The 27504-nt window shown below is 41.9% G+C and overlaps 2 protein-coding genes across 6 annotated transcripts in view; one reads left to right on the top strand and one right to left on the bottom strand.

Moving 5' to 3' along the window:
- The window catches only part of cenpu (centromere protein U), a 56819-nt gene extending 35810 nt beyond the window's left edge, over nucleotides 1-21009 (top strand). The window contains exons 7-13 of the mRNA XM_068029397.1: nucleotides 1365-1485; nucleotides 10019-10136; nucleotides 14257-14335; nucleotides 17828-17875; nucleotides 17976-18037; nucleotides 18343-18499; nucleotides 20283-21009. Coding sequence (XP_067885498.1) covers nucleotides 1365-1485; nucleotides 10019-10136; nucleotides 14257-14335; nucleotides 17828-17875; nucleotides 17976-18037; nucleotides 18343-18499; nucleotides 20283-20393 — 696 coding nt within the window. The 3' untranslated portion in view covers nucleotides 20394-21009. The remainder of the gene's footprint in view (nucleotides 1-1364; nucleotides 1486-10018; nucleotides 10137-14256; nucleotides 14336-17827; nucleotides 17876-17975; nucleotides 18038-18342; nucleotides 18500-20282) is intronic.
- The window catches only part of primpol (primase and polymerase (DNA-directed)), a 36770-nt gene continuing 30099 nt past the window's right edge, over nucleotides 20834-27504 (bottom strand). For all 5 annotated transcript variants that reach the window (XM_068029391.1, XM_068029392.1, XM_068029394.1 and 2 more), the window contains exons 12-13: nucleotides 27452-27498; nucleotides 20834-21532 (exon numbers count right to left, since the gene is read on the bottom strand). In XM_068029391.1, coding sequence (XP_067885492.1) covers nucleotides 21203-21532; nucleotides 27452-27498 — 377 coding nt within the window. In that variant the 3' untranslated portion in view covers nucleotides 20834-21202. The remainder of the gene's footprint in view (nucleotides 21533-27451; nucleotides 27499-27504) is intronic.

Below are 27504 nucleotides of genomic sequence, written 5' to 3'. Positions count from 1 at the left end.
GCTGGGCAGGCCAACATTTATTGCCCATCCCTAATTGCCTTTGAGAAGGTGGTGGTGAGCTGCCTTCTTGAACCGCTGCAGTCCTTGGGGTGTAGGTACACCCACAGTGCTGTTAGGAAGGGAGATCCAGGATTTTGACCCAGCAACAGTGAAGGAACAGCGATTATAGTTCCAGGTCAGGATGGTGTGTGGCTTGCAGGTAGTGGTGTTCCCATGCATCTGCTGCCCTTGTTCTTCTAGGTGGTAGAGGTTGTGGATTTGGATGGTGCTGTTGAATAAATGCTGGCCTTGCTACCAACACCTATATCCCAAGAACAATAATAAATTGGTTGGTTAAACTAGTGCAGACAATCTCTCCAAACCATTTAACACTGACCTGTCCCTTAACTTGTGGAATGTCAACTTGACGATTGAATTCAAAAACAGAATTGTATTGAATATAAGCTAGAGCTTCTTTTCATTGGCTACCATAGTCCTTTCATTTAACAAACTGTACCCACCGTATTGTCATTGAGAACAGTTCACACTGATGTATACCTGTGTAGCAAATGTATGGTAAAGCTCAGTTTGAATGACTTTATGCATCAAGAAGGTTGAAGAAGTTTGATAGTGGTGCTATGTCGGCAGGGAAATGGATGCATTTGGAAAGATTATTTGCTGTAGTTTTGGGTGCAGTGCTGCTGTCTGGTCTAGTTGTGCCCTCTGGAGATTTTTCTTCAGGCTTGTCCATAAAATGGAACTCCAGTGCAGCTGAGTTTTCAATGATTTTAAATAAGATTGCAATTTAGTTTTACTTGTATTTGTAAGTGACAGTGTAGTTGGAAAACTTGTTCAAAATACTTAAAATATACTTGGTGCTCTCCTGACTGTCCAATGAGTTTAGACAGTGAGCAGCTGAACCACATAGATCAAGATCCCCAGAGAGCTATTAGTTGAGTTGATCTGAGTTGGGAGCTGACCTGAGCTGGGAATTGGTAGAAACAATATTCTGCTTTTCCATGGGTTACGAAGTGACAAAGTCAGCCACTGTTGATTACTGTTCAGCGACACCTGCCAGCAGCGTGCACTAGTGGGTATTGGCTCCCAAGTTAAGTAGCATCAACAGTAAGTGTCTGTAGGTAACGTGATAGATGATTGGATGTTTGGGTGTATTAAAGTGCCTGTGACGTTGTACCCCATCAAGAAATCAACATCTTCAAGGCAGATCAGAAGAAATTTTGGAAGGAAAAGAAGAACGTTAAAAAAAAAAAATTGGCAATGGTTTAAGTTCAATTTTAACTTTCATGCACACTATCAAGGAGTGCAGTCATGAGGAATAGGAGTTTTGGAAAAGTTACTGAAAAATCTAATTTTTTACGTAACAGGAAACTTCTCTACAAAATAGTGTTCAATCCTGTGGACGGAAAAGAAAGAAAAGTTTGGGCAGGCGAACAACTGGATCTAATGCCTCTCCCAATTCATCTGCATCAAGACTTCCTACTCCAGGTTAGGATATGAATAATGCTAAATGGAATGCTCAGTTAAAGAGAACAATGATTGTATAAAATTCTTTCCTGTTGTAATGGGGTTTTGGGGGTGTGAAAGAGAGGGGGAGACAATAAATGTTCCTCTGTAAGAATAGGTTTTGTTTATGGGCACGATTTGGAAGTATTGCTTCAAATGTGAGAACTTCAGGAATATTTTTAAAATGCTATCCAAGAGATTAAGCAACCTGGCTGGTGCTAGATAGATCCTATAACTACCACAAATTGTATTTATATAGCACCTTTAACATAATAAAATGTCCAATAAAAGGCACTTCACAGAAACATTGTTTTATAATGTATGACACTGAACCACAAAAGGAGGTATTAGATCAGGCCACCTAAAGCTTGGTCAAAGAGGTAGGTTTTAAGGAGTGTCTAAAGAAGGAAAGCGAGATGTAGATGCATAGGGAGGGCATTCCAGAGTTTGGGGCCTAGGCAGCTGACCACCACATTGATTAAAAATCAAGGATGCACAAGAGGCCAGAATAAGATGAGTGCAGATATCTTGTAGTTGGAGGAGATTACAGGGATGGATGGGGCAGAGGGATTTAAAAATGAGGCTGATAACTTTAAAATAAAGTTGTTGATTCTCTGGAAGCCAATATAGGTCAGCAAGCACAGCAGTGATAGGCAAACAAGACTTGGTGCAAGTTAAGACACAGGCAGCAAAGTTTTGGATGATCTCAGGTTTACAGAGAGTCAAATATGGGAAACCAGCCAGAGGTGCATTGGAATAGTCAAGTCTAGAGGTAACAAAGGTATAAATGAGGGTGAAAGCAGCAGATGAGCTAAGACAGGGGTGACGTTATGGAGGTGGAAATAGGCAGTCTTAGTGATGGCATGAACGGCTTATCTCGAGGTCAAATGTGACAATAATGTCGCAATCAGACCAGCTTCATCTCAGACTGTTGCCAGGGTGAGGGATGGAGTCAGAAGCTAGAGAACGGAGTTTGGAGCGGGGTCCAGAAACACTGGCTTCAGTCTTCCCAATATTTCAGTGGAGGAAATTTCTGCTCCTCCAGTACTGGATGTCGGATAAGTAGTCTGATAACCTAGCAACGGTGGAAGAGCCTAGAGAGGCGGTGGTGAAGTAGAGCTGTGTCATCAGCATGCATGTGAGGGCAGCATGTAGATGAGGAATAGGAAGGGGCCCCCAAGGATAGATCCTTGGGGGACATCAGAGGTAATGGTGTGCGAGCAGAAAGAGGGGCTATTGCAAGTGATTTTCTGGCTGCGACTGGATAGATAAGAATGGAACCAGGTGAGAGCAGTGTTATGAAAATGCTTCTATATTTTTTAAGTATATGTTTTTGAGGACTTGTATTTAAATTGTGGAGATGGATTCATTGGAAAGCTGAAGATTTCATAGAAGCTGGACTTTGCTTTGTTGTTAGTTCATTGAACAGACACTGAGATGTTTAAAAACAGCCTTGCTAGAAGTCATGTGCTTTAAGCAATGAACAACAGGTGACCTGGGGAAGATGTTAACAGAGAAGTGACAGGTCAAGATTTATAGGGGTCAGGAGGCTTGACTCTTGAGATACTGTTTTTGGTTTCACTTTGGACAGTGTGTTGAGGTGTGAACTGTTTTAAAGAGAGTTGAAGAAAACCAGCCAAGAGAGCAGCCACCTTCACCCTCTTCCATCTGAGAACTTGCTGAGAATCAAGTGTATAAAATAGAGAAACTGATGCTGCATTTCACCTGAAAAGCCTGCCAGAAACCCCTGATGCCGCATTTCTCCCAGAAAGCCTGTCAAACTGACCCTCAATGTTGCCTGAAAAGAACTGCTCTAGAAAGATCCCACTGACAGCCGTCTACACGTATTTGGAACGCCAGATCAAAATGGGACAACTGATGTCTGTCCATATCTTTTTTTCTTCAAGAATTAGTAATTATTTGGCCAAAGTATTCTTTTGTCTTTTTTTTATATAGTAGACCTCTACAGAGAGAATTTCTGTATTTTTTCCAGTGTGTGTGTGAATTTGTGTATGGGGAATTTAAAAAGGGGAACTTTCATTTTTCAATCTGTGTATTAATGCTTTGCTTGTTACTGGTTAAGCCTTGTTTTATAATCAGCTGATAATTTTGTTCTTTATGAAAGAAACCTGGTTGGTGTATTTTATTCTGGGATAAAGAGTAGAGTATACGACTGCATCAGTAACTGGGTAAACATTTAAAAAAAAATGTGTTGTGACCTGTGGAGAATTGGAACTAGAAAAGATAGTGCACTCCTCCTGCCTTGCACGTTAACAGCAGTCCCACCCAGCTGGACGACAGTTGTTACGAAAGTGCCTCTGTTTTGTTAAATATATTTTTTGAAGATTTATTTTTGAAAGATTGAAGAAATGTTAAACATTGGGGTTTTCAAAGGGCGTCATATGGTCTATGCCCATGTTTATGCTCCATGCGCGCCTCGTTCCATCTTTCTTCATCTCACCCTATCAACTTCTATATCCTTCTATCGCACTCCTGACAATCAGTCCTCCTTATTGTAGCTCTAGTTAGAACCATAGAAAAATTTGGGACGACAAAGGGTAGGAAGTTATGCTACAGTTGTATAAAGTTCTGGTTATAATGCACTTGTCCAACAGTTTGTGAGGATGAGCAAACTGATCACGACACTCTAGTGCAGGGAGATGTTGAAGAGGGCGGAGTAAAAAGGAATATAGTAGTCGGGGACACCATAGGAGGATAGATTCTCTTGTTTGCAGCTGAGAGTGAGTCCCGAAGGCTGTGTTGCCTTCCTGGTGCCAGAGTTAAGGACATCTCTTTGGGGTTGGAGAGGGACTTGGAAAGGGAGGGGAAGGATCCAATTGTCGTCCACGTGGATACTAATGACATAGGTAGGACAAAGAAAGAGGCTCTGCTGAGGAAATATAAGCAGCTAGGGGCTAAATTAAAAAGCAGAACCACAAAGGTCTTAATCTCTGGGTTACTACCTGAGCCACGAGAAAATTGGCATAGGGTCAATAAGATCAAAGAATTTAATGTGTGGCACACAGATTAGTGTTGGATTCATTGGGCACTGGCACCAGTACTGGGGAAAGAGGGAGCTGCACAGTTGGGTCAACCTTTAACTGAACTGCGCTTGGACCAGTGTCTTGGCAAATTGAATAACTAGGGCTGTAGAGAGGACTTTAAATATCTGGGGTTGGGGACAGTGTTCAGGTGAAGGGAAGGTTAATGAAAAAGGACAAAGCAATGGTGCAGGGTAGCAATATGGGTAATGATAGCCAGAGTGTGACAGGAAGGAACAAAGCATACTAACAACAAATAAGGTTAGAGTAGGGAAAAATGGTAAAAAGACATAATTAAAGACACTTTATCTGAATGCACACACCATTCATAACCAGATGGATGAATTGATAGCACAAATAGAAATAAATGGGTATGATACAGCCATTACAGAAACATGGTTGCAAGCTGGCCAAGACTGGGAGCTAAATATTCAAGAGTATTTGACACTTTGGAAGGTTAGGAAGAAAGGAGAAGGTGGTGGTGTAGCTCCTTTAATAAAGGATGAGATCAGTACAGTCGTAAGAAATGATCTTGGCTCGGATTATCAAGATGCAGAACCAGTTTGGGTGGAGATAAGAAATAGCAAAGGAAAGTCACTGGTAGGAATAGCTTTTAGGCTCCCTAGTAGTAGCTACACTGTAGGACAGAATATAAATAAAGAAATAATGGGGATTTGTAGGGAAGGTACTGCAATAATGGTGGACGATTTTAATCATCTTACAGATTGGACAAAGTTTCTTGTATTCCCTCAGTAGAGCCTCTTTCTTAGTCCTACCTATGTCAGACTTGGCAAAGGAAACCTTGAGGATGAGCTCATAGAGTCTATTAGAGACAATTTCTGAGGACAATACATTCTGGAACTAACCCGGGAGTAGGCTTATTTTAAATGTGGTAGTGCGTAATAAGACAGGATTAATAAATGACATCATAGTAAAGGATCCTGTAAGCAAGAGTGATCATAACCATAGAACCATAAAGTTATGGCACAGAAAGAGGCCATCCAGGCCATCGTGTCTGCGCTGGCTGAAAAAACTAGCCGCCCAATCTAATCCCACCTTCTAGCACCTGGTTCGTAGCCTTGCAGGTTATAGCACATCAGGTGCAGGTCCAGGTACCTTTTAAATGAGTTGAGGGTTTCTGCCTCCACCACTGATCTGGTGTACAGTGCTGCAGAATTCCAGACACCCACCACCCTCTGGGTGAAAAGGATTTTCCTCCTGTTCCCTCTAATCCTTCTACCAATCACCTTAAGTCTGTACCCCCTGGTAATTGACCTCTCCACTAGAGGAAACTGGTCCTTCCTGTCTACTCTATCTAGGCCCCTCATAATTTTGTACATGTCAATTAAGTCACTCCTCAGCCTCCTCTGTTCTAAGGAAAACAACACTACTCTATCCAATCTTTCCTTTATAGCTGCAACTTTCAAACCCTGGCAACATTCTTGTAAATCTCCTCTGTACTTTCTCTAGAACAATAATTATGTCCTTCCTGTAATGTGATGAGCAGAACTGTACGCAGTACACCAGCTGTGGCCTAACCAGCATTTTATACAGTTCCAGCATTACGTCCCTGCTTTTGTATTCTATACCTGGGCCAATAAAGGCTTCTTCACTTTATCTACCTGTCCTACCATCTTCAGGGACCTGTGGACATGTACTGTTAGGTGTCTCACTTCTTCTACCCCTCTCAAAATCCTCCCATTTATTGTGGATTCGATACCATGATAGAATTCCACATTCAGTTTGAAGGTGAGAAGTTTTGGTCTGAAATTAGTGTCTTAAACTTAAACGCAATTACAAGGGTATGAAGGCAGTTGGCTAAATTGGGAAAATAAGTTTAAAGGTAATACAGAAGCAATGGCAGACATTCAAGGAGATATTTCCTAACTCAACAAAGATATCACACTGAGAAAGGAGGACTCAATGAGAAGGATGCACCATCCATGGCTAACGAAGTTAAGGATGGTATGAAATTGAAAGAAAAGGTGTACAATGCTGCAGAGATTAGTGGTAGGCTTGAAGATTGTGAAAATTTTAGAAACCAGCAGAGGATGACTAAAACATAATAGAGGGAAAGTAAACTAGCAGGAAATGTAAAAGCTTTTACAAATATGAGAGCTAAAGTAAGCATTGGTCCCTTTGAGGATGAGACTGGAGAATTAATAATAGGAAACAAGGAAATGGCAGAGACTTGAACAAGTATTTTGTATCTGTCTTCACAGGAGAAGACCTAAAAAGCATCCCAAGAATAGCAGAAAATCAAGAAGCAAAAGGGAGGGAGGAATTTAAAACCATCACTATCACTAGGGTAGAAGTACTAGGAAAACTAATGGGACTAAAGACTGAAGTCCCCTGGACCGAATGGCGTGCATCCTAGGGTGTTGAAAGTGGCTGCAGAGATGGTGGATGTATTGATTGTAATCTTCCAAAGTTCCCTAGTTTCTGAAAGGACCCAGAGATTGTAAAACTACAAATGTCACAGGGGAACCAGTAGATATCGTGTATTTGAATCATTGCTTCTCCATGTTGAACACCAATTGGAAGAAGCACTGAGTAGCTGAGTATCGGTGGGAGTGACCACCGCATAGTCCTTGTGGAGACAAGGTCCCATCTTCACACTGAGGATACCCCCCACTGTCAACATCCTGGGGGTCATCATTGACCAGGAACTGAACTGGACCAGCCACATAAATGCTGTGGCTACAGGAGCAGGTCAGAGGCTGGGTATTTTGTGGCGAGTAACTCACCACCTGACTCCCCAAAGCTTGTCCACCATCTACAAGTCAGGAGTGTGATGGATTTCTCTCCACTTGCCTGTGATGGGTGGAGCTCCAACAAGACTCCAGAAGCTCGACACCATCCAGGACAAAGCAGCCCGCTTGATTGGCACCCCATCCATCACTGGCGCACAGGAGCAGCAGTATCATCTACAAGATGCATTGCAGCAACTCACCAAGGCTCCTTTGACAGCACCTTCCAAACCCGCGACCTCTACCACCTAGAAGGACAGTGGCAGCAGATGCATGGGAAAACCACCACCCGCAAGTGTTACAACTCAGTAACAGCATTGTGGGTATATATAAACCCCAAGGACTGCTGTGGTACAAGAAGGCAGCTCACCACCATCTTCTCAAGGGCAATTAGGGATGGGCAATAAATGCTGGCATAGCCATGGATGCCACATTCCCCTGAACAAATTGGATTTCCAAAAGTCATTCGAGTAGGTGCCACATAAAAGGTTACAGCAGAAGACAAGAGCTCATGGTGTTGTGGGTGATATATTAGCATGGATAGAGGATTGACGAACTAAAAGGAAACTGAGTCAGGATAAATGGGGCATTTTCAGGTTGGCAAAGTAAGTAGTGGGGTGCCACAGGGATCAGTGCTGGGGCCTCAACTACTTACGATCTGTATTAATGACTTGGATGAAGGGAACCGAGTGTATTGCAGCCAAATTTACAGGTGATAGGAAAGCAAGTTGTGAGGAGGACATAAAGTTTGCAAAGGAATATAGTTAAGTGAGTGGGCTAAAATTTGGCAGGTGGAATATAATGTGGGAAAATGTGAAGTTGTCCACATTGGCGGGAAGAATAGAAAAGCAGAACATTATTTACATGGAAAGACACTGCAGAATGCTGCAGTACAGAGGGATCAGGGTGTCCTTGTACATGAATCATAACAAGTTAGCATGCAGGTACAAGCAAGTAGGAAGGCACATGGAATGTTGGCATTTATTGCAAGGGGGATAAAAGGGAAGTCTTACTACAACTGTGTACAGTTTTGGTTTCCTTACCTGAGAGATATACTTGCATTAGAAGCAGTTCAGAGAAGGTTCACTAGGCTGATTGCTGGGATTATGGGGTTGTCTTATTTGGAAAGGTTGAGCAGGTTGGGCCTATACTCATTGGAGTGTAGAAGAATGAGAGGTGATCTGAGGGGGCTTGACAGCATTGATACCGAGAGGATGTTTCCACTTATGAGGGAATCTAGAACTACGGGACACAGTTTTAAAATAAAAGGTCTCCCTTTTAAGATGGTGATGAGGGGGAGTTTCTTCTCCGAGGGTCGTTAACCTTGGAATTCTCTTCCCTAGAGAGCAGTGGAGGCTGGGTCATTGAATATATTCAAGGTTGAGTTCGACAGATTTTTGATCTACAAGGGAGTTGAGTTATGGGGGGCAGGCAGGAAAGTGGAGTTAAGGCCACAGTCAGATCAGTCATGATCTTATTGATTGGTGGAGCAGGCTTGAGAGGCCAAATGGCCTACTCCTGTTCCTATTATGTTATGCAACTGGAGTACTGCATTCAGTTTTGGGTACCATACTTCAGGAAGGATATACTGCCTTGGAATATGTACAGTGCAGATTCACCAGAATGATGCTGGGGCTAAAAAGGCTAAATTATGAGAAAAGGTTGCATAGACTAGGCATGTATTCCCTTGTGTATAAAAGATTAAGGGGTTAAATCATTGAGGTGTTTAAGATAATAAAAGGATTTGATAGAGTAAATAAACAATTTCTTCTGATGGGGCATCACTAGGCTGTTTTGGGGTAATGCCAGGAAACAATTCTTCACACAAAGGGTAGTGAAAACCTGGAACACTCCCAATAGGCTATTGAGGCTAGATTAATTGAAGGTTACAAAACTGAGATTTGATAGATTTTTGTTAGGCAAGAGTATTAATGAATATGGAACCAAGGTGTGTGAATGGAGTTGACATACAGGTCAGCCATGATCTAAATGAATGTCAGAACAGACTTGAGGGGGCTGAATGACCGCTTCCAGTTTCTATTCCTTTCTTACTCATGTACATATCTCGCTTCCCTTTAAATGCATTTATGCTGATAGCCTCACCACTCCATGCTGTAGTGAGTTCCATATTCTCTGCACTCTGAGCGAAGAAAATTAGATGTCCCGCAATCTTTTTACTTCCATTATCCTGTCTATTATTTCAATATAGAAGTTCCTTCTGATATCCATTTTAAACTTCTTTCCTTAATTTCCATTTATGTAATTATACTCTCTTGGCTTATTTTGATGAAATAATTTGGGTTTACCTTTGTTTGTGAAATCTTTCACTGCACTGTCTCCTCTGAGTTCAACGCCTTGTCTCTACCATTTCCAATCCATGTATATCCAAGCGTTATCTTAATGTGTTGTAATGCCGTTGCATAACTTTAGTCGGTTTGTATTCACTACTGTTCTGCCTATATATCTTGCAATCTACTTATTTTTAAAAATTTCTTTGCTACTTTGTCTAGAAATTGAAAATTATATATCTATTACTACCCTCAGTTCCCTTTCTCACTTGTATGCTTATGATATTTTTCAGATCGCTATAGGGAGAAAGTATAACAATTTTCAGATCCTAGGAAAGAATGTGGTACACAGGGGCATTTAGAGAAACTGTGATTTCAAAACAATAGAACAGAAAAACAAATTTATAACAGTGGATAGCGTACTTTTGTCTTTCAGAGCCTGGTCCTTCATCTGTGAAAATCTGGTGTCCTGAGGGTATGAAGAGGTTAACAAAAAATGTCACTGAATTGGATGTAGTTCTCAGTGATTTTGAGGAGATTGTTGCAGAATACAAGTAAGTTCAAGACTGGTGAAATAGTCAATATCCTAGGAATATAAATCATTGTAGAACAAGTGGGGGCGGTGCAGTGGTTAGCACTGCAGCCTCACAGCTCCACGGACCCGAGTTTGATTCTGGGTGCTGCCTGTGCAGAGTTTGCAAGTTCTCCCTGTGACTGCGTGGGTTTTTGCCGGGTGCTCCGGTTTCCTCCCACAGCCAAAGACCTGCAGTGATAGGTAAATTGGCCGTTGTAAATTGCCCCTAGTGTAGGTAGATGGTAGGGAATATGGGATTACTGTCGGGTTAATATAAATGGGTGGCTGTTGGGCGGCACAGACTTGGTGGGCCGAAGGGCCTGTTTCAGTGCTGTATCTCTAAATAAATAAAGAACAACTTGTGTATGAGGGCTTATTGCACCCTGTAATGCCCACCTGCCTATTCATTTGGAGATTAATGGTCCCATTGCATTATCAAAGAATAGCAGGGGTTTCTAGTGTCATCGTCAACATTTCTCCCTCAATGAACAACACCAAAACCAGATTTTAAGATCATTCATTTAACTTGTTTGTAGGATCTTACTGTGTGCCGAATTGGCTGTTGCATTTGCCTACATAACAGCAGTGACTACACTTCAAAAGTAATTAATTTATAGTACTCTGTTTTTGTCTGTCTGGACTGTTTTGCCAGTTTAAGGGTGCATCCGTCGGTGGGCATTGCCTGGTCCTGCAGAGCCACATGAGGTGCAAGGAGGACCGGAGCACATGCGGCTGCCAACGGTTGGTGGCGGTGGGGTTGGGGTAGAACAAAAAAACATCAGAAGGTAACAGGAACCCAACAGCAAAGTTACCCTGGCTGGAGAGAGTGTTTCTGTGAGGGATGGAATAGGATTAATGGGAGGGATGGGGGTGGGAGGGGTGGATAATATGATGGAATTGGTTAAGTGTGGCAAAATGGCAGGGACAATTATTTGACACAACTTATTATACGAAAGCCATTCTTGGTGCTAAAAATGATTCAGTAGATTTGAATGAGGAAGTTTTAGAAAAGCAGTCTGATGAATTAAAAGATTACATCAGCATTGATTCTGTAAATGAAGATTATGATAACAGTCTATACCCTCCATAGTTTCTACAGTGTAACTCCAATGGATATGCCAGCACACAAACAGAGTCAAGGAAGGAACAGTTATAATGCTGCCACAAAACTTGAATCCTAAACAAGGACTTTGTTATGGATCTAGATTGGTAGTTAGGAAATTGTTTTCTTCAATGATAGATGCTGAAATGATAACAGGTAGATTTCAAGGAAGAGTGTTTATTCCTCAAATAATATTGAATCCATCAGATGTAAACCTGCCTCCTCAACTCAGGAGAAAACAATTCCCAATTAGACTTTCACATTCTATGGTTATAAACAAGTCACAAGGCCAGACTCTTGACAAAAATTTGCATTTATATTCTTAGGCGTGTTTTTTTACACCTGGACAGCTTTATGTAGCTTTTTCCAGAGTGAGAAATTTTGATTTTGTTAAAGTCTGATTAACTGGAAATCCTGTATATATTTAAAGAAGTACTGTTGCAATAAACATACTAATTTGATCGCAAATGTTTTGCGGGTCTCTGCTAGTTGGATTTTAAGAGTTTTGGGGAGTCCTGAGAATATGACAAGGAGCCATATATATAAATGAGAAAAGAAAACTGGGGCTTTGCATCTGGGAGCTGATTTATATGGGTCTGCAGGATGGTCAGTGGCACGAAAAAGGTAAATCTGGAAAATTGCTTGAAACTATATTAAGACGACAAAGGGATTCTGGTTAATGCAAATTTAGCAGTGAGATCAGGAAGTTCTTCGAGTATTCAATATGTGGCATTAACTCACTAATAAAATAAGTGGAGGTGAAAACCTTGGAAATTTTTTTTAAAAAAGCATGCAATTGGATGCTGCATTGAAGGGAATTTAGAATCATTTTGGATAGATGAACAAGGATAGGTTGAATGCCCTGTATGTAATTAGCCTGTGCCATAAAACTCCCAATTTTCACCCATCAAGAATAGAAATTTCAGCCGTACTTTGACATATGTACAATGTTACCCCAAAATAGCACAGAAGCAGGCTCTCATGCACTCTAAATAGGCCGGTGAGCTTTACGTCAGTGGTAGGGAAATTTTTTTAGAGAGGATTCTTCGGGACAGGATTTACTCCCATTTGGAAACCAACAAACTTATTAGCGAGAGGCAGCATGGTTTTGTGAAGGGGAGGTCGTGTCTCACTAATTTGATTGAGTTTTTTGAGGAAGTGACAAAGATGATTGATGAAGGAAGGGCAGTGGATGTTATCTATATGCACTTCAGTAAAGCCTTTGACAAGGTCCCTCATGGCAGACTGGTACAAAAGGTGAAGTCACACGGGATCAGAGGTGAGCTGGCAAGATGGATACAGAACTGGCTCTGTCATAGAAGACAGAGGGTAGCAGTGGAAGGGTGCTTTTCTGAATGGAGGGCTGTGACTAGTGGTGTTCCGCAGGAATCAGTGCTGGGACCGTTGCTGTTTGTAGTATATATAAATGATTTGGAGGAAAATGTAGCTGGTCTGATTAGTAAGTTCGCGGACGACACAAAGGTTGGTGGAGTTGCGGATAGTGATGAGGATTGTCAGAGGATACAGCAGGATATAGATCGGTTGGAGACTTGGGCGGAGAAATGGCAGACGGAATTTAATCCAGACAAATGTGAGGTAATGCATTTTGGAAGGTCTAATGCAGGTGGGAAGTATACAGTAAATGGCAGAACCCTTAGGAGTATTGACAGGCAGAGAGATCTGGGCGTACAGGTCCACAGGTCACTGAAAGTGGTAACGCAGGTAGATAAGGTAGTCAAGAAGGCATACGGCATGCTTGCCTTCATCGGTCGGGGCATAGAGTATAAAAATAGGCAAGTCCTGCTGCAGCTGTACAGAACTTTAGTTAGGCCACACTTAGAATATTGCGTGCAATTCTGGTCGCCACACTACCAGAAGGACGTGGAGGCTTTGGAGAGGGTACAGAAGAGGTTTACCAGGATGTTGCCTGGTCTGGAGGGCATTAGCTATGAGGAGAGGTTGGATAAACTTGGATTATTTTCACTGGAACGACGGAGGTGGAGGGGTGACATGATAGAGTTTTACAAAGTTATGAGCGGCATGGACAGAGTGGATAGTCAGAAGCTTTTTCCCAGGGTGTAAGAGTCAGTTACTAGGGGACGTAAGTTTAAGGTGCGAGGGGCAAAGTTTAGAGGGGATGTGCGAGGCAAGTTCTTTACACAGAGGGTGGTGAGTGCCTGGAACTTACTGCTGGGGGAGGTGGTGGAAGCAGGTACAATAGCGACGTCTAAGAGGCATCTTGACAAATACATGAATAGGATGGGAATAGAGGGATACGGTCCCCGGAAGTGCAGAAGGTTTTAGTTTAGGCAGGCATCAAGATCGGCGCAGGCTGGAGGGCCGAATGGCCTGTTAGTGTAATGTACTGTTCTTTGTTCACCCATACCAAACACAGCTATACCAGAACACACCCCATATTATGCAGTCTTTCTGTTGACTACTTGCTCAGTGATCAGGTGTGAGTACAACATCATATTTTGTGAATTCAGTATTGCCACACAGCTTGAGAAGTCTCTCATGACAGCATTTGTTCTCTCTCCCTCTGCTCTTTATTTGCCTCATGGACCAGTAATTACTTGCCTTACAGTCCAGCATGTTCCGCCTATAACATTTGATGGGTCTGAAATCACATCTTCGATCTGCTGGGTTGTATAATCTGTCACCTGGTTCAGTGAGTAGCCTGCTGCTGACTGGTGGAAGACCCTTATTTTTCCATCTGATGTCACTGATGCTGTCCCCATGACAATTAGAATACATATCGTTGTTTGAAGGAGGGAAGAGAATGATTCCTGTATTGATATAAATACTGAGAATGCAAACAAACCATATTGTAGACCATAAAGATTACTTCTGTTTGAACCAGTAGCTTGGATAACAAACATTTGTATCTGCCACTATTGTGATTTTTTTTAAAAATTGAGTTCTACAGTAACTTTGATTTACATATTTTTATTTAAGTATTAAACCATAAATCTGTAGTTTTTGTTCAATTTGATAGGCAGTCTGTGGAACCTGATGTTTGCAGAAAAGTAATTGACCGATTCTTTACTGATTTAAAGGAGGAAGTTACTGAAACTGTAAGTACCACAGGGATACAGCTTTGGACAGCCATTGCAAACCCTTATTTTTTTGGTATGTCTTGGATCGGGGTGTCAAACACAATTTACAAAACACAAACACAAGTCTTATTTTGTGGCCATACGCCCTTCAGAGCATTGACTTTAATTCCTACTGTGGGAAAACATAAGAGGTAAGTATTTGACTGGGAGGATCAAGAAAGTAGGCTCCTACAGCTACATCTTTTAACAGAAGGTTGTGAAGCAGAGATGGAACTTTTCCAGGAAATTAAATCAATAATTAAGTTAAAAACTGATTGTTTGAGTATTAGAGATATGGATCATTATAAGGCTGCATTTAAATAATGTTCAAATAACAATCAAGAATTGTTAGTCAGTGAGATCAGGTCACACAGCAGAATCCAGGAACTGAACCTGGAAATTTCTAATCTCAGTACCTTGCTACTTGATGCGTTTAAGTGTATAAGGCAATAAATATTGCAAAGTATTGTGGCTAATTTTGAGAAATTGAATGCAGAAGCAGCCAGATAATTTATATGGTACCTTGCTTAGACCAAACTTGGAATACTGAGTGTGAAGTTCTGATTGACATACCATAAAAATATTTTCTACTGCAGAAAATATTTGCAAGGATTTTAACCAGAACTGAAATGATTAAGCATCTGGAAAGATAGAGCAGGTTTGGGGTTCTTTAATCTGAAAAAGACTAAAAGGAGACCTGGCAGAGGCCTTTTAAAATTATGAAAGGGTTCAATAGGGTGCATATTGAGTAAATAGAGTAGGAGGAAGCTCATGTAGAGTATAAACACTGGCATAGACCAGTTCAACCAAATGGCATATTTTTGAGGTGTAGAGTCATAGATGGTTATGGCACTGGAGGCATCGTGTCCATAGCAGCTCTCTGCAAGAGCAACTCAGCTAGTCCCGCTCCCCCTTTACCCATAGCCCTGCAAATTTTCTCGCTTTGGTGCTTATCCAATTCCCTTTTGAATGCTATGATTGAATTTGCCTCCACCAAGCTCAGGCAGTGCATTCCAAATCCTAACCACTCCCTGCATAAAAGCGTTTTCCCTTATGGTCGCCATTGGTTCTTTTGCCATTCACCTTAAATCGGTGTCCTCTGGTTCTCGACCTTTCTGCCAATGGGAAAAATTTCTCTTTACTCTGTCCAGACCCCTCTCAAATTATTTTTCTCTAAAGAGAACAACCCCAGCTTCTCCAATCTATCCACATAACTGAAGTCCCTCATCTCTGGAACCATTCTTGTAAATCTTTTCTGCACCCTCTCTAAAGCCTTCACACCCTTCCTAAAGTGCAATGCCCAGAACTGGACACAATACTTCAGTTGAGGCCAAACCCATGTTTTATATCAAGGATCCTGAATGGTGTGAAATAGGGCTGTGTTTTCACACCCACACTGTTTGAGATCTTCTCACTGCTGCTCTCTAATGTGTTCAAGTCTTCAGAAGAAGGAATTTTCCTCCACATAAGATCAGATGGCAGGTTGTTCAACCTTGCCCGTCTTAGAGTGAAGACCAAAGTACGGAAAGTCCTCATCAGGTATTTCCTCTTTGCTGACGATGCTGCATTAACATCCCACATGGAAAAGTGCCTGCAGAGACTCATCGACAGGCTTGTGGCTATTGGCAACATCATGGGACAGGACGTCAGAAATGCTCCATCCATCAATATCGGCAACCACACTCTGGAAGTGGTTCAAGAGTTCACCTACCTGGGCTCAACCATTACCAGCAACCTGTCTCTCCATGCAGAAATCAACAAGCATGGGAAAGGCTCTGCTGCTAGGTCCAGACTGGCCAAGAGGGTGTGGGAAAATGGCGCACTGACATGGAACACAAAAGTCTGAGTGTTTCAAGCCTGTGTCCTCGGTACCTTGCTCTACGGCAGCGAGGCCTGGACGACGTATGTCAGCCAAGAGTGACGTCTCAACCCATTCCATCTTTGCTGCCTCCGGAGAATCCTTGGCATCAGGCGGCAGGACCGTATCTCCAACGCAGAAGTCCTCGAGGCAGCCAACATCCCCAGCACTACGTCCTACTGAGCCAGTGGCGCTTGAGATGGCTTGGCCACGTGAGCCGCATGGAAGATGGCAGGACCACCAAGGACGTTTTGTACAACAAGCTCGTCGCTGGTGTCAGACCCACCAGCTGTCCATGTCTCTGCTTTAAAGACGTTTGCAAATGCGACATGAAGTCTTGTGACATTGACCAACTCGTGGGAGCCTGTTGCCAGTGATCGCCAGAGCTGGCAAACAGCTATAAAGGCAGGGCTAAAGACAGGCGAGTCGAAGAGACTCAGCAGTTGGCAGGAAAAGAGACAGCAGTGTAAGGAGAGAGACAACTGTGCAACAGCCCTGACGACCAACTTTACCTGCAGCACCTGTGGAAGAGTCTGTCACTCTAGAATTGGCCTTTATAGTCACTCCAGGCTCCACAAACCACTGACCACCTCTCGGCGCTTACCCATTGTGTCGCGAGACAAGGAGGTCAAAGAAGTCAACATAACTTCCTTGCTGTTGTACTCTGTCTCAATTTGTAAAGCCCAGGATCCTGTACACCTAACCTGCCATCTTGAATAATTTGGGCACATATACCTCAGGTCTCTGTTCCTGCGCACCCTTTAGTTTATATTCCCACTCCTCGTTATTCTACAAAAATGCATCACTTCACTCTTCCCTGCATTAAATTTCATCTGCCACTTGTCCACCCATTCCACCAGCCTATGTCTCCTTGAAGTCCATCACTATCAAAGAATCATTAGAAAGTTTAAGGTACAGAAAGGGGCCACTTGGCCCATCGTGTCTGTATCCTCCCCACAGTTCACAATAGTTCTATGTTTTGTTTCATCTGCAAATTTTGTAATTGTGCCCAGTACACCCAAGTCTAGGTCATTAATATAGATCAAGAAAAGCTGTGGTTCTAGTACTGACCCTTGGGGAACCCCACTATACCTTCCTCCAGTTTGAAAAGCAACCATTCACCACTGTTCTCTGCTTCCTGTCACTCAGCCAACTACATATTCATGCTGCTGCTGCTGCCACTGCCCTGTTATTCCATGGCCTTCAACTTTGCTGGCAAGCCTATTATGTGGCACTTTATCAAATGCCTTTTGGAAATCTGTCTGCACCACATCAACCATATTACCCTAATCAACCTTCTGTTACCTCAAAGAATTACATGGATTTGTAATTATGTATACATTCAGCTGTCAAGGGAGTTTACCAGTACTTTTAATACAGTATCACACTCAGACTGCTGGTTTGGGAGGTGGGCTCCAATTGAGACTTTATATTCAGCATTGTTTTCCTGTACAATTTCCCATATATCCTAATATTTCCAATAGCACTTTGAGATGACCAAAACAATTTCTCCAAATTGCTGTGAAAATTACTGCTCCAGATCTTGACCAGGGTCAGTTTTTCATATCAAACTATTGCCCATCCAGACTGACAACTTCCTTTCCTTTTTAAAGATCAGTCAAGTGCAAGATCTGAAGAATTTGGAAAGAAAAAATACGAGGGTAAATTTTTATCAATATCAAATGCTTTTGCTTTTCTATAAAATTATCATTGAAAATGTGATAAATTAAGTCGAAATTAACCAATATTCAATGTTTACAGGTGATAACCACCATCAACAAAACCAGAAAGCACTTCCTAGTAGCTCAGAAGGAATTAAATGAGTATTGCTATGTTTAATTCATTTTTATCTTAAATTAGTATCATTGATCCCGTTTGTGTGTCAGACTTAAGTAAATGGCAAAATATATCCTTGTTTCAAGTCTAATGCATGTTACTTTTTCTTTGTAAGCAGTGTACCCATATTGATGATTCTAGGTAACAATTCAAGTATTACTGAGATGAAATATAACTATTTAAATAGTGGAAATATTAAAAATAATTTAAATTATAATCAAGTTACCTCAGACCAGTTGAACTTATTTGTTTCTAATTCTAAATTGGAAAGTAAAATTATGATTATTTACAGACAGGAATTACAACTCAGAAGCCTGCGGAAGGAATATTCTGAACTGAGTCAAAAGAAATCGTATTTGCTGCTAGCGACCCAATTCATGTCTGGTTTTAGACAACTGCAAACACGTCATATTGAACATAGGAATAAAAACCCTCATGAGAAAGAAATGGTAAGACTTCTGTTTGTTGTATCCATTGGTGCTGGTCATCTGTATAATGCTGTTTAATGACTTGGTATTCACAGACAAGTTCACGTTCCCTATAACCTTGCCCACAATCAGGATCAACTATCTATCATTCTATGATGGTTTGGATACACATCAGCAATAACAGCAGCTTACACTTTTATAGTGCCTTTCATGTAGAAAAAAATCCACAGGTGCTCCATGGAGGAAGGAAGGGATGGTTGCCACGGTGATGCACATAAAAAGGCACCAATTGGAGTATTCAGGTTGAGCAGTAAGTTTGGCTGATTTGAGAGTGGGAGAATAATTAAACAATGTTGAAAAAGAAGGCAAATAGAGGCAGAGGTTTGGGAAAAAATGAAGGGGAGAGGGGTGCATGGATGAACTCTGGGGAAGAAGGAAGGCAGTACCAAAGAACGCTTTCGGGTGAGAGGGTTGGCAGCACAGGCTAGTGATCACTCTTACTGGCAGATATATGTGAACACTTACAATCTCAATGGAAAATTAATTTTTTTCTCACAGCAGTTTGGTACATTTTAAAATGGAATGTTGAAACTTATCCAGAAATGTTAATGTACCTATTTGAACCTATTACCTCTTCACATTTCTCTGCGATGACCTGCATTTCTTACATGTTTGCTCAATCTACTAACCTATTAGTTGCCCTAATTTGAAATAATTAATGATGGTTTTGGATAATGAAGTCACGTCTGCAAACACATTTCATTTGGAAGACAACAAGAAGTATTTATAAATTGCACCTTTTAATGTAGTAAAATGTCCCGAGACACTTTCTAACCAAGTTTCACACTGAGCCACAGGAGGAGATGTTGGGGACAAATGACCAAAAGCTTGGTCAAAGTAGTAGATTTTAAGGAGCATCTTAAAAGTATGAGTGAGGTGGAGCGGTTTAGGGAGGGAGTTCCAGAGCATGGGCCTTGGCAGCAGTAGACATCAATGATGGAGTGATTAAAATTGGGAATGCTCGAAAGGCCAGAATTGGAGGAGCACAGGTATCTCGGAAAGTTGCATGTAGGGCTGGAGGAGATTAGAGAAAGGTGAGGCCATGGAGGGACTCGAAAACAAGGATGAGAATTTTTGAATTGAGGCACTGCAGGTTAGCAAGCACAGTGATGGATGAATGGGACTTGGTGTGGGTTAGGGCACAGACAGTAAAGGTTTGGATGAGCTCAAGTTTACGGAGGGTAGAATGTGGGAGGCTGGCCAGGAGTGTGTTGGAATAGTCAAGTCTAGAGGTAACAAAGCATGGATGAGGATTTCACCAGCAGATGAGCTATGTTATGGATGTGTGGCTGGAAGCTCATCTCGAGGTCAAACATGACACCAAGGTTGCAGACCATTTGGTTCAGCCTCAGACAATTGCCAGGGAGAGGGATGGAGTTGTTGCCTAAGGAACGGGGCTTGTGGCAGCCCAGTATTTAGTTGGAGGAAATAACTGCTCACCCAGTACTGGATGTCGAACAAACAGTTTGGCAATTTAGGACAATGGAGGGGTCAAGAGAGGTGGTGAGGAGAAAGAAAGAACTTAATTTGGCCCCATTTCGAGTCAGAGTCTCAGATATGGACAGAAACTAACATTGTATTATACAGTGCCCCTAATGTTTTTTTTTAATAAAAACATGTTATAGACAGAAATTTCTCAGGTGTTCACTTTTTTCAGCATTCTGTAAGTCAAAAGGTAAGAACATCAATTGTTTGTATAACATTATTCTGGTGTTAATGGTTTTAACTTTTTTCTCATCTACAGTATAATATTTCCAGCATTCCTGCTCTGTTGATAGAGGCACGTGGAATTCTGGGAGCAGAAAAACAGCTGCAGATAATAAATACAAAGTTACAGCAATCACTGGACAAGTAAAGCAGATTTACAATGCGAGCAGCCAAGGGGCCTAGGAATTGCTTTGTGGAAGATGAGCAATGTTAACTGGACATTCTAGGGCAGATGTTTTGGGGGCTATTGGATTGACTGGTCACAACAGATAGAGGAAAAACAGGCAGAGAGGAGCCCATGCCTGTAAGAAAGCCATTCCAATTGCTATTAATTTTAATGGAAAATTGTATAGACGCTGAGGTATGTGCTCCTCCCTTCCTGATTTCTATCTGCTACCTATCCAGAAATACCAAAGTTTACCCCATGTTGTTTGTGGGCATGTATCCTTTTTACTGATGTGGTTTGTATTGATTAAACAAACTTTGTAGTTTATCTTCAATGCATTTCAATACAGATGATAGTGGAAGAATATATAGCTGAAAACTTTCCTATTGTTGTGTACTACAGAAAGATACTTTTATTAAACTTTTATGTATCAACAAATAGTGCATCAAAATAAAGGTTCTATACAGGTTTTTATAGCAAAAGAATGTAGTAGTTAATATACATCTTAAGTGGATTTTAACAATTATGTATATAGTTCATAAAATGTCAAACATTCGTTTATCATATACAGCCTCGTGGACAGAAAAATAAAAATCCTGAATGCTGTGTAGATGAGGAGCAAAAGAGCTTTAATGTTCCATTTGAACTAAACACACAAAATCCTGAAAATAGATGCTGGCTAAGCTTCTATGTAAAACACAAAGACGGTAATGTTTCAGGTGAGACAGTTTGAATCAAGAGTCTTACCAAAAACTCAGACTTTGTGTACCTCTATGTATTTACAGCAGTTTCTATTTCATACCTAGATTTGCAGATGCCTCTAGTTCCTTCACAGCTGCAAGTAAGTCACTGTCAGACAGTTCTTCGGGTTCCTCACAGCTCAATTCTGACTGTATATCAGAAGCAACATTAAAGTCAGTGTCTTCAACAGCTTCTAATAACATTGCATCATCAATGTTGTCAATAAATGCTGTATCCAGATTCTTGGGAAAGGTAGAATTTTGTGTTCCAGACTGCAGCCAAATGTCACCAAGCTGCAAGTTAGTCCATGTTTGACATACATTATTTTGACTTGCCACAATGTTCCCTTCGTCATCCATAGTATAAACAAATTCGTTATCCTGAAAGAGTTTCAAAAAAATCTGATGTTACAGTCAGTGTAAGCTCATTTTCATAGGTTATTATAGGGAAATATCTACATAGTGATAAGTTGGTATCCCTTTAACTGCCAGCGAGAGAGCGTGCATTTTGTTTCAGCTATTTGAAATAGAATAGGCATCAGCAATGAAAACATCTTGTCGGTATGAGCTTAATCTGTAAAATACCAGAAGATAACAAACAGCTACTTTTTAAAAAAATGTGTTCGAGGGATGTGAGCGTCACTGGCTCAGCCAAAATTTATTGCCCACCCCTAATTGCCCTTGAGAAGGTGGTGGTGAGACTGCCATCTTGAACCACTGCAGTCCTTGGGGTGTCGGCACACCCACAGTGCTATTAGGAAGGGAGTTCCAGGATTGTGACCCAGCGACAGTGAAGGAACAGCAATATAGTTCCAAATTAGGATGGTCATTGCCTGGCACTTGTGTAGCGCAAATGTTACTTGCCACTTATCAGTGCAAGCCTGGATGTTGTCTAGGTCTTGCTGCATAAAGACTTGGGCTGCTTCAGTATCTGAGGAATCGCGAATGGTGCTGAACATTGTGCAATCAGCAAACATCCCCACTTCTGACCTTATGATGGAGGGAAGGTCATTGAAGCAGCTGAAGATGGTTGGGCCTTGGACACACTACCCTGACACTGAGATGATTGACCTCCAACAACCACAACCATCTTCCTTTGTGCTAGATATAACTCCAACCAGTGGGGCTTTTTCCCCTGATTCCCACTGACTCCAGTTTTGCTCGGGTATGATGCCAAACTATGTCAAATGCTGCCTTGATGTCAAGTGCAGTCACTCTCACCTCACTTCTGAGTTCAGCTCATGTCCATGTTTGGACAGAGGCTGTAATGAGGTCAGGAGCCGAGTGGCCCTGCAGAACCCAAACTGAGCGTCAGTGAGCAGGTTATTGCTGAGCAAGTGCCGCTTGACAGCACTGTCGATGACACCTTCGATCACTTTACTGATGATTGAGAGTAGACTGATGGGACGGGAATTAGTCGAATTGGATTTGTCCTGCTTTTTGTGTACAGGACATACCTGGGCAATTTTCCACATTGCTGGGTAGATGCCAGCGTTGTAGCTGGACTGGAACAGCTTGGCTTGGGGTACGGCTAGTTCTGGAGCACAAGTCTTCAGTACTATTGCTGAAATGTTGTCAGGGCCCGTAGCCTTTGCAGTATCCAGTGCTTTCAGCTGTTTCTTGATATCACGTGGAGTCAATCGGATTGGTTAAAGACTGGCATCTGTGATGCTGTTGACTTCAGAAGGAGGCCGAGATGGATCATCCACTCGCCACGTCTGGATGAAGATGGATATAAATGCTTCATTAGTTGTTTAATTGTCCACCACCATTCACGACTGATGTGGCAGCAAAGGCCTGCTACCCGACCCGAACCCAAGGGGACCCGACAACATGTGTTGGATTTGAGTTGGGTTGGGTCCCTCTTCTGGATCCGGCATTCGCGGTCAGGCCGGACACACACGATAAGTGCTCTGCTATTAAGTATTGAAATTAAAAAACTTACCTGAGCTGGGAGTCCAGGACGAAACTGAGTCTGCGCAGTGAGCGAGTAACGTCACTATGACGTCATCACGCATGCACTGCAGCTTCCTGGTGGTTCCGAGTCTGAAGGTAAGTAAAGGGATGGTCTGTCTTGGGTCTGCTGCAGTTTGGTTGGGTTCTTTTTCCCTGACCTGAGCAGGCCTTTACGTGGCAGGACTGCAGAGCTTAGATCTAATCCGTTGGTTGTGGGATTGCTTAGCCCTGTCTGTTGTGTGCTGCTTATGCAGTTTGGCATGCAAATAGTCCTGTGTTGTAGCTTCACCAGGCTGACACCTCATTTTTAGGTATGCCTGGTGCTGCTCCTGGCATGCCCTCCTGCACTCTTCATTGAACCAGGGTTGGTCCCCCGGGTTGATGGTAATGGTAGAGTGGGGGATATGCTGGGCCATGGGGTGAGATTGTGGTTGAATACAATTCTGCTGCTGCTGATGGCCCACAGCGCCTCATGAATGCCCAGTTTTGAGTTGCTCGATCTGTGAAATCTATCCCATTTAGCACGGTGGTAGTGGCCACACAATACAATGATGGGTATCCTCACTGTGAAGATGGGAGTTTGTCTCCACAAGAACAGAGTAGTTGTCACTCCTACCAATACAGTCACGGACAGATGCATCTGCAACAGGTAGTTTGGTGAGGACAGGGTCAAGTAGGTTTTTCCCTATTGTTGGTTCCCTCACCACTTGCCGCAGACCCAAAGAACAAAGAAAATTACAGCACAGGAACAGGCCCTTCGGCCCTCCAAGCCTGCGCCGATCCAGATCCTCTACCTAAACATGTCGCCTATTTTCTAAGGGTCTGTATCTCTTTGCTTCCTGCCCATTCATGTATCTCTGTCTAGATACATCTTAAAAGATGCTATCGTGTTCGCATCTACCACCTCCGCTGGCAACGCGTTCCAGGCACCCACCACCCTCTGCGTAAAGAACTTTCCACGCATATCCCCCCTAAACTTTTCCTCTCACTTTGAACTCGTGACCCCTAGTATTTGAATCCCCCACTCTGGGAACCAGACCCAGTCTAGCAGCTGTGTCTTTCAGGACTCGGCCAGTAGTGGTGCTACTGAGCCACTCTTGCACATTGAAGTCCCCCACCCAGAGTACATTTTATGCCCTTGCTACCCTTAATGCTTCTTCCAATTGGCATTCAACGTGGAGAAACACTGATTCGGCAGCTGATGGGGAGTGGCAGTAGGTGGTAATCAGACAGTTTCCTTGCCCAAGTTTGACCTGCTGCCATGAAACTTCATGGGATCTGGCATCAATGTTGAGGATTCCCAGGGCAACCGCCTCCTGCCTGTATACCACTATGCCGCCACCTCTGGTGGATCTGTCCTGCTGGTGGGACAGGACATACCCAGGGATCGTGATGGTGGTGTCTGGAACATTGTCTGCAAGGTAGGATTCCGTCAGTATCGCTACGTCAGGCTATTGCTTGACTAGTCTGTGGGACAGCTCTCCTAATTTTGGTACAATCCCCCAGATGTTAGTAAGGTGGACTTTGCAGAGCTGATAAAGCTGGGTTTGCCGTTGTCGTTTCCAGTGCTTAGGTGGATGCCAGGTGGTCCGTCCAGTTTCATTCCTCCTCTTAGACTTTGTAGTGGTATGATACAACTGAGTGGCTTGCTAGGTCATTTCAGAGGATATTTAAGAGTAAACCACATTGCTGTGGGTCTGGAGTCTTATGTAGGCCAGACCAGGTAAGGATGGTATTAGTGAAACAGATGGGTTTTTACAACAGATGACAATGTTTTCATGGTCACCACTAGACTAGCTTTTTAAAAAAAATTCCAGATTAATTAATTAAATTCAAACCCATGTCCCCACAGCGTTAGCCTGGGGCACTGGGTTGCTAGTCTAGTGACATTACCATTGTGCCACTGCCTCCCTCTAGTCAACATATACAGAGCCTAAAGTGATTAAAAAGCAGTTGGTCCATTGACTTCATTACTCCACTGAATTAACTGTCCCATCATGGACTTCAATTGCATTTGGAACAACTCCATTGTTTTGCCTCAAAGTAAATTATTCTAAACATTTATCACTGAAGCTTTTCTAGGTTCACTTTAAATATAGTTTTTATTTATTTCCATTTGTCTTAACCTTGTTGCATTTCACAATGGGTTTCTTATACTATTTAATGTTTTGTATATTTCTTTACCTTTTTAAAGTATTGCATTGAAATAGAAGTAAGCAATTCAGCCTGTTCAGCCATACAATGAAATATTTACCTGCTTTTGTTCTGATTTGCTTGATAGTCTTCTTCAACAAAAATGTCAACCCTAGTCTCAAGTTACAACTGACTCAGTATCTAGTGTCTTTTGGGCAAGAGTTCCAGATTTCTATTGCCCATTACGTGAAATAATAATTTCTGATTTCACTAATTTGAAGGGTATGCCCTCTAGGATTCCCTCATCAGTGGGTAGATGCAGAGTAATTACTTTCTATTAAAATCTGCTATTTTAAATGTCTCAATTGGATCATCCTTAAACTATGAAGTTTGTATAACCTATCTTCACAGTTTAACCCTTTAAGCCCTGGTATAATTTTGGTAAATCTGCACTGTATCTCTTCCATGGCTAATATATCCTTCCTGAGGTTCAGTGTCCAAAACTGAACACAGTACTCCAAATGGGATTTAACCAAAGCTTTATATAACTGGCGCATCACTTTTGAATTCTAATCCCTTTGAAATAAAGACCAACACTCCGTTCACCTTTGATTACCAATGTACCTTTGCACTAACTTTTAATGATTTCATTACATGTACACCGAAATCCCTTAGCTCCACCACAGCTCATATTCTCATCATTCAGAAAAATTGCACTTTATATTTCTCCAATCCAAAGTGGATAACCTCACTTCCACACATTGAATTACATCTTCTATAGTTTTGCCCACCCACTCAGTCTTTGTCCTTTTGAAACTTCCTGCTCCTATCCATACAATATACTATGTCTCTTAACTGAATGTCATCTGCAAATTTGGATATACAACTCTATTCCCTCATCCAAGTCATTAACACATATGGTGAAAAGCTGAGCAACATCACTTGTCAATCAAAAATAAACTTGCATTTATACAACATCTTTCATGACCTCAGGACATCCCATAGCACTTCACAACCAATGAAGAAGTAATTCTGAAGTGTATCACTGTTATGTAGGAAACATGACAGCCAATTTTCATTTAGCAAGCTCCTACAAACAACAATGTGATAGTGATTTGATTGAGGGATAATTATTGGTCTGGACATCATGGGCAACTTTCCTCCTCATCTTCAAAATACTGCCATGGGATCTTTCTATTTCCACCTGAGGGGGCAGTCGGAACCTCAGTTTAACATCTCATTCGAAAGACGGTACTGTCAACAGTGCAGCGTTCCCTCTACTGCTCTTAAGTCTTTGGAATGGGACAGGAACCCAAAAACCTTCTGACTCAAGAGGTGAGTGTTCCTTTTATTCCCACTCTTCTAAACTGCCTACCAAAAAATTGGCAGGTCTACAGTTAGCTTGGTTCTCCTTCTGTCCTTGAATAATGGAGTTACATTTCCAATTTTCGATTCCAAAGAGACAAATCCTAAATCTGCAGAGCTGTGGAAACTTTTGACTTGTGTATTAGTAGCTTCACCTATTTTAATATGCTGAGGTGGAAACTAACAAGTCCTGGAGATTTGTCTATCTTTCTCCAGTAACTGGAGAAACTTCACTTTTTTGCTCATTACAGCACCCTTTCGAAGTCAAGTACTGAGCTCAGTAGTCCAGGTGTGATCTGACAGGAACATCACAAAACTTTTTAGTCCTTTACAGTGTAATGGTCTTTTAAATGGAAATCAATTTTTACAGTTGCATTCCATTTCTCACTGCCACAAAATTCCCAAGATTGTTAACTATAAGCCAGGACTGTTTAAGTTGTGTTAAGAAGAGAGGGGCATTGTAGATTCTTTGGTAAATTTCTCTTGACAAATACATTTTAAATGGGGAATGCCTACTAATCCAGCAACTGTATCCGAAGATGCCTGGAAAAATGGGTCAGCCTGCAGATAAGTGAACACGAATTTACAATATATTCTAAAATAGCAGGAAAACTGGTCCATTTTACATAATTTAAATTTTTATAAGTAGCATGTTAAAGGTAGTAGAAGTGATTATACCTTCAACAATAGCAATGAAATAAGGTGCTTCATTTGTGTTAAATTGCAACTTGATAGGAAATGCATGCGCATTGCACTGGGGACAATGATTATTACCAACTCAAATTATTTGTTTTCACTTTATACAAAGCTACAATAATGATCTTATGCATTGGTTTCATTACATACCATATCAATAAGGAAATCCAAACAGTATTCACGGGGTAATGGGTGACCTTGAA

This window comes from Heterodontus francisci, chromosome 4 (assembly GCF_036365525.1).
Source record: "Heterodontus francisci isolate sHetFra1 chromosome 4, sHetFra1.hap1, whole genome shotgun sequence".
Taxonomy (NCBI): Eukaryota; Metazoa; Chordata; class Chondrichthyes; order Heterodontiformes; family Heterodontidae; genus Heterodontus; species Heterodontus francisci.
The sequence above is the reverse complement of the archived record's forward strand: the minus strand, read 5'-3'. Positions and strand labels throughout refer to the sequence as shown.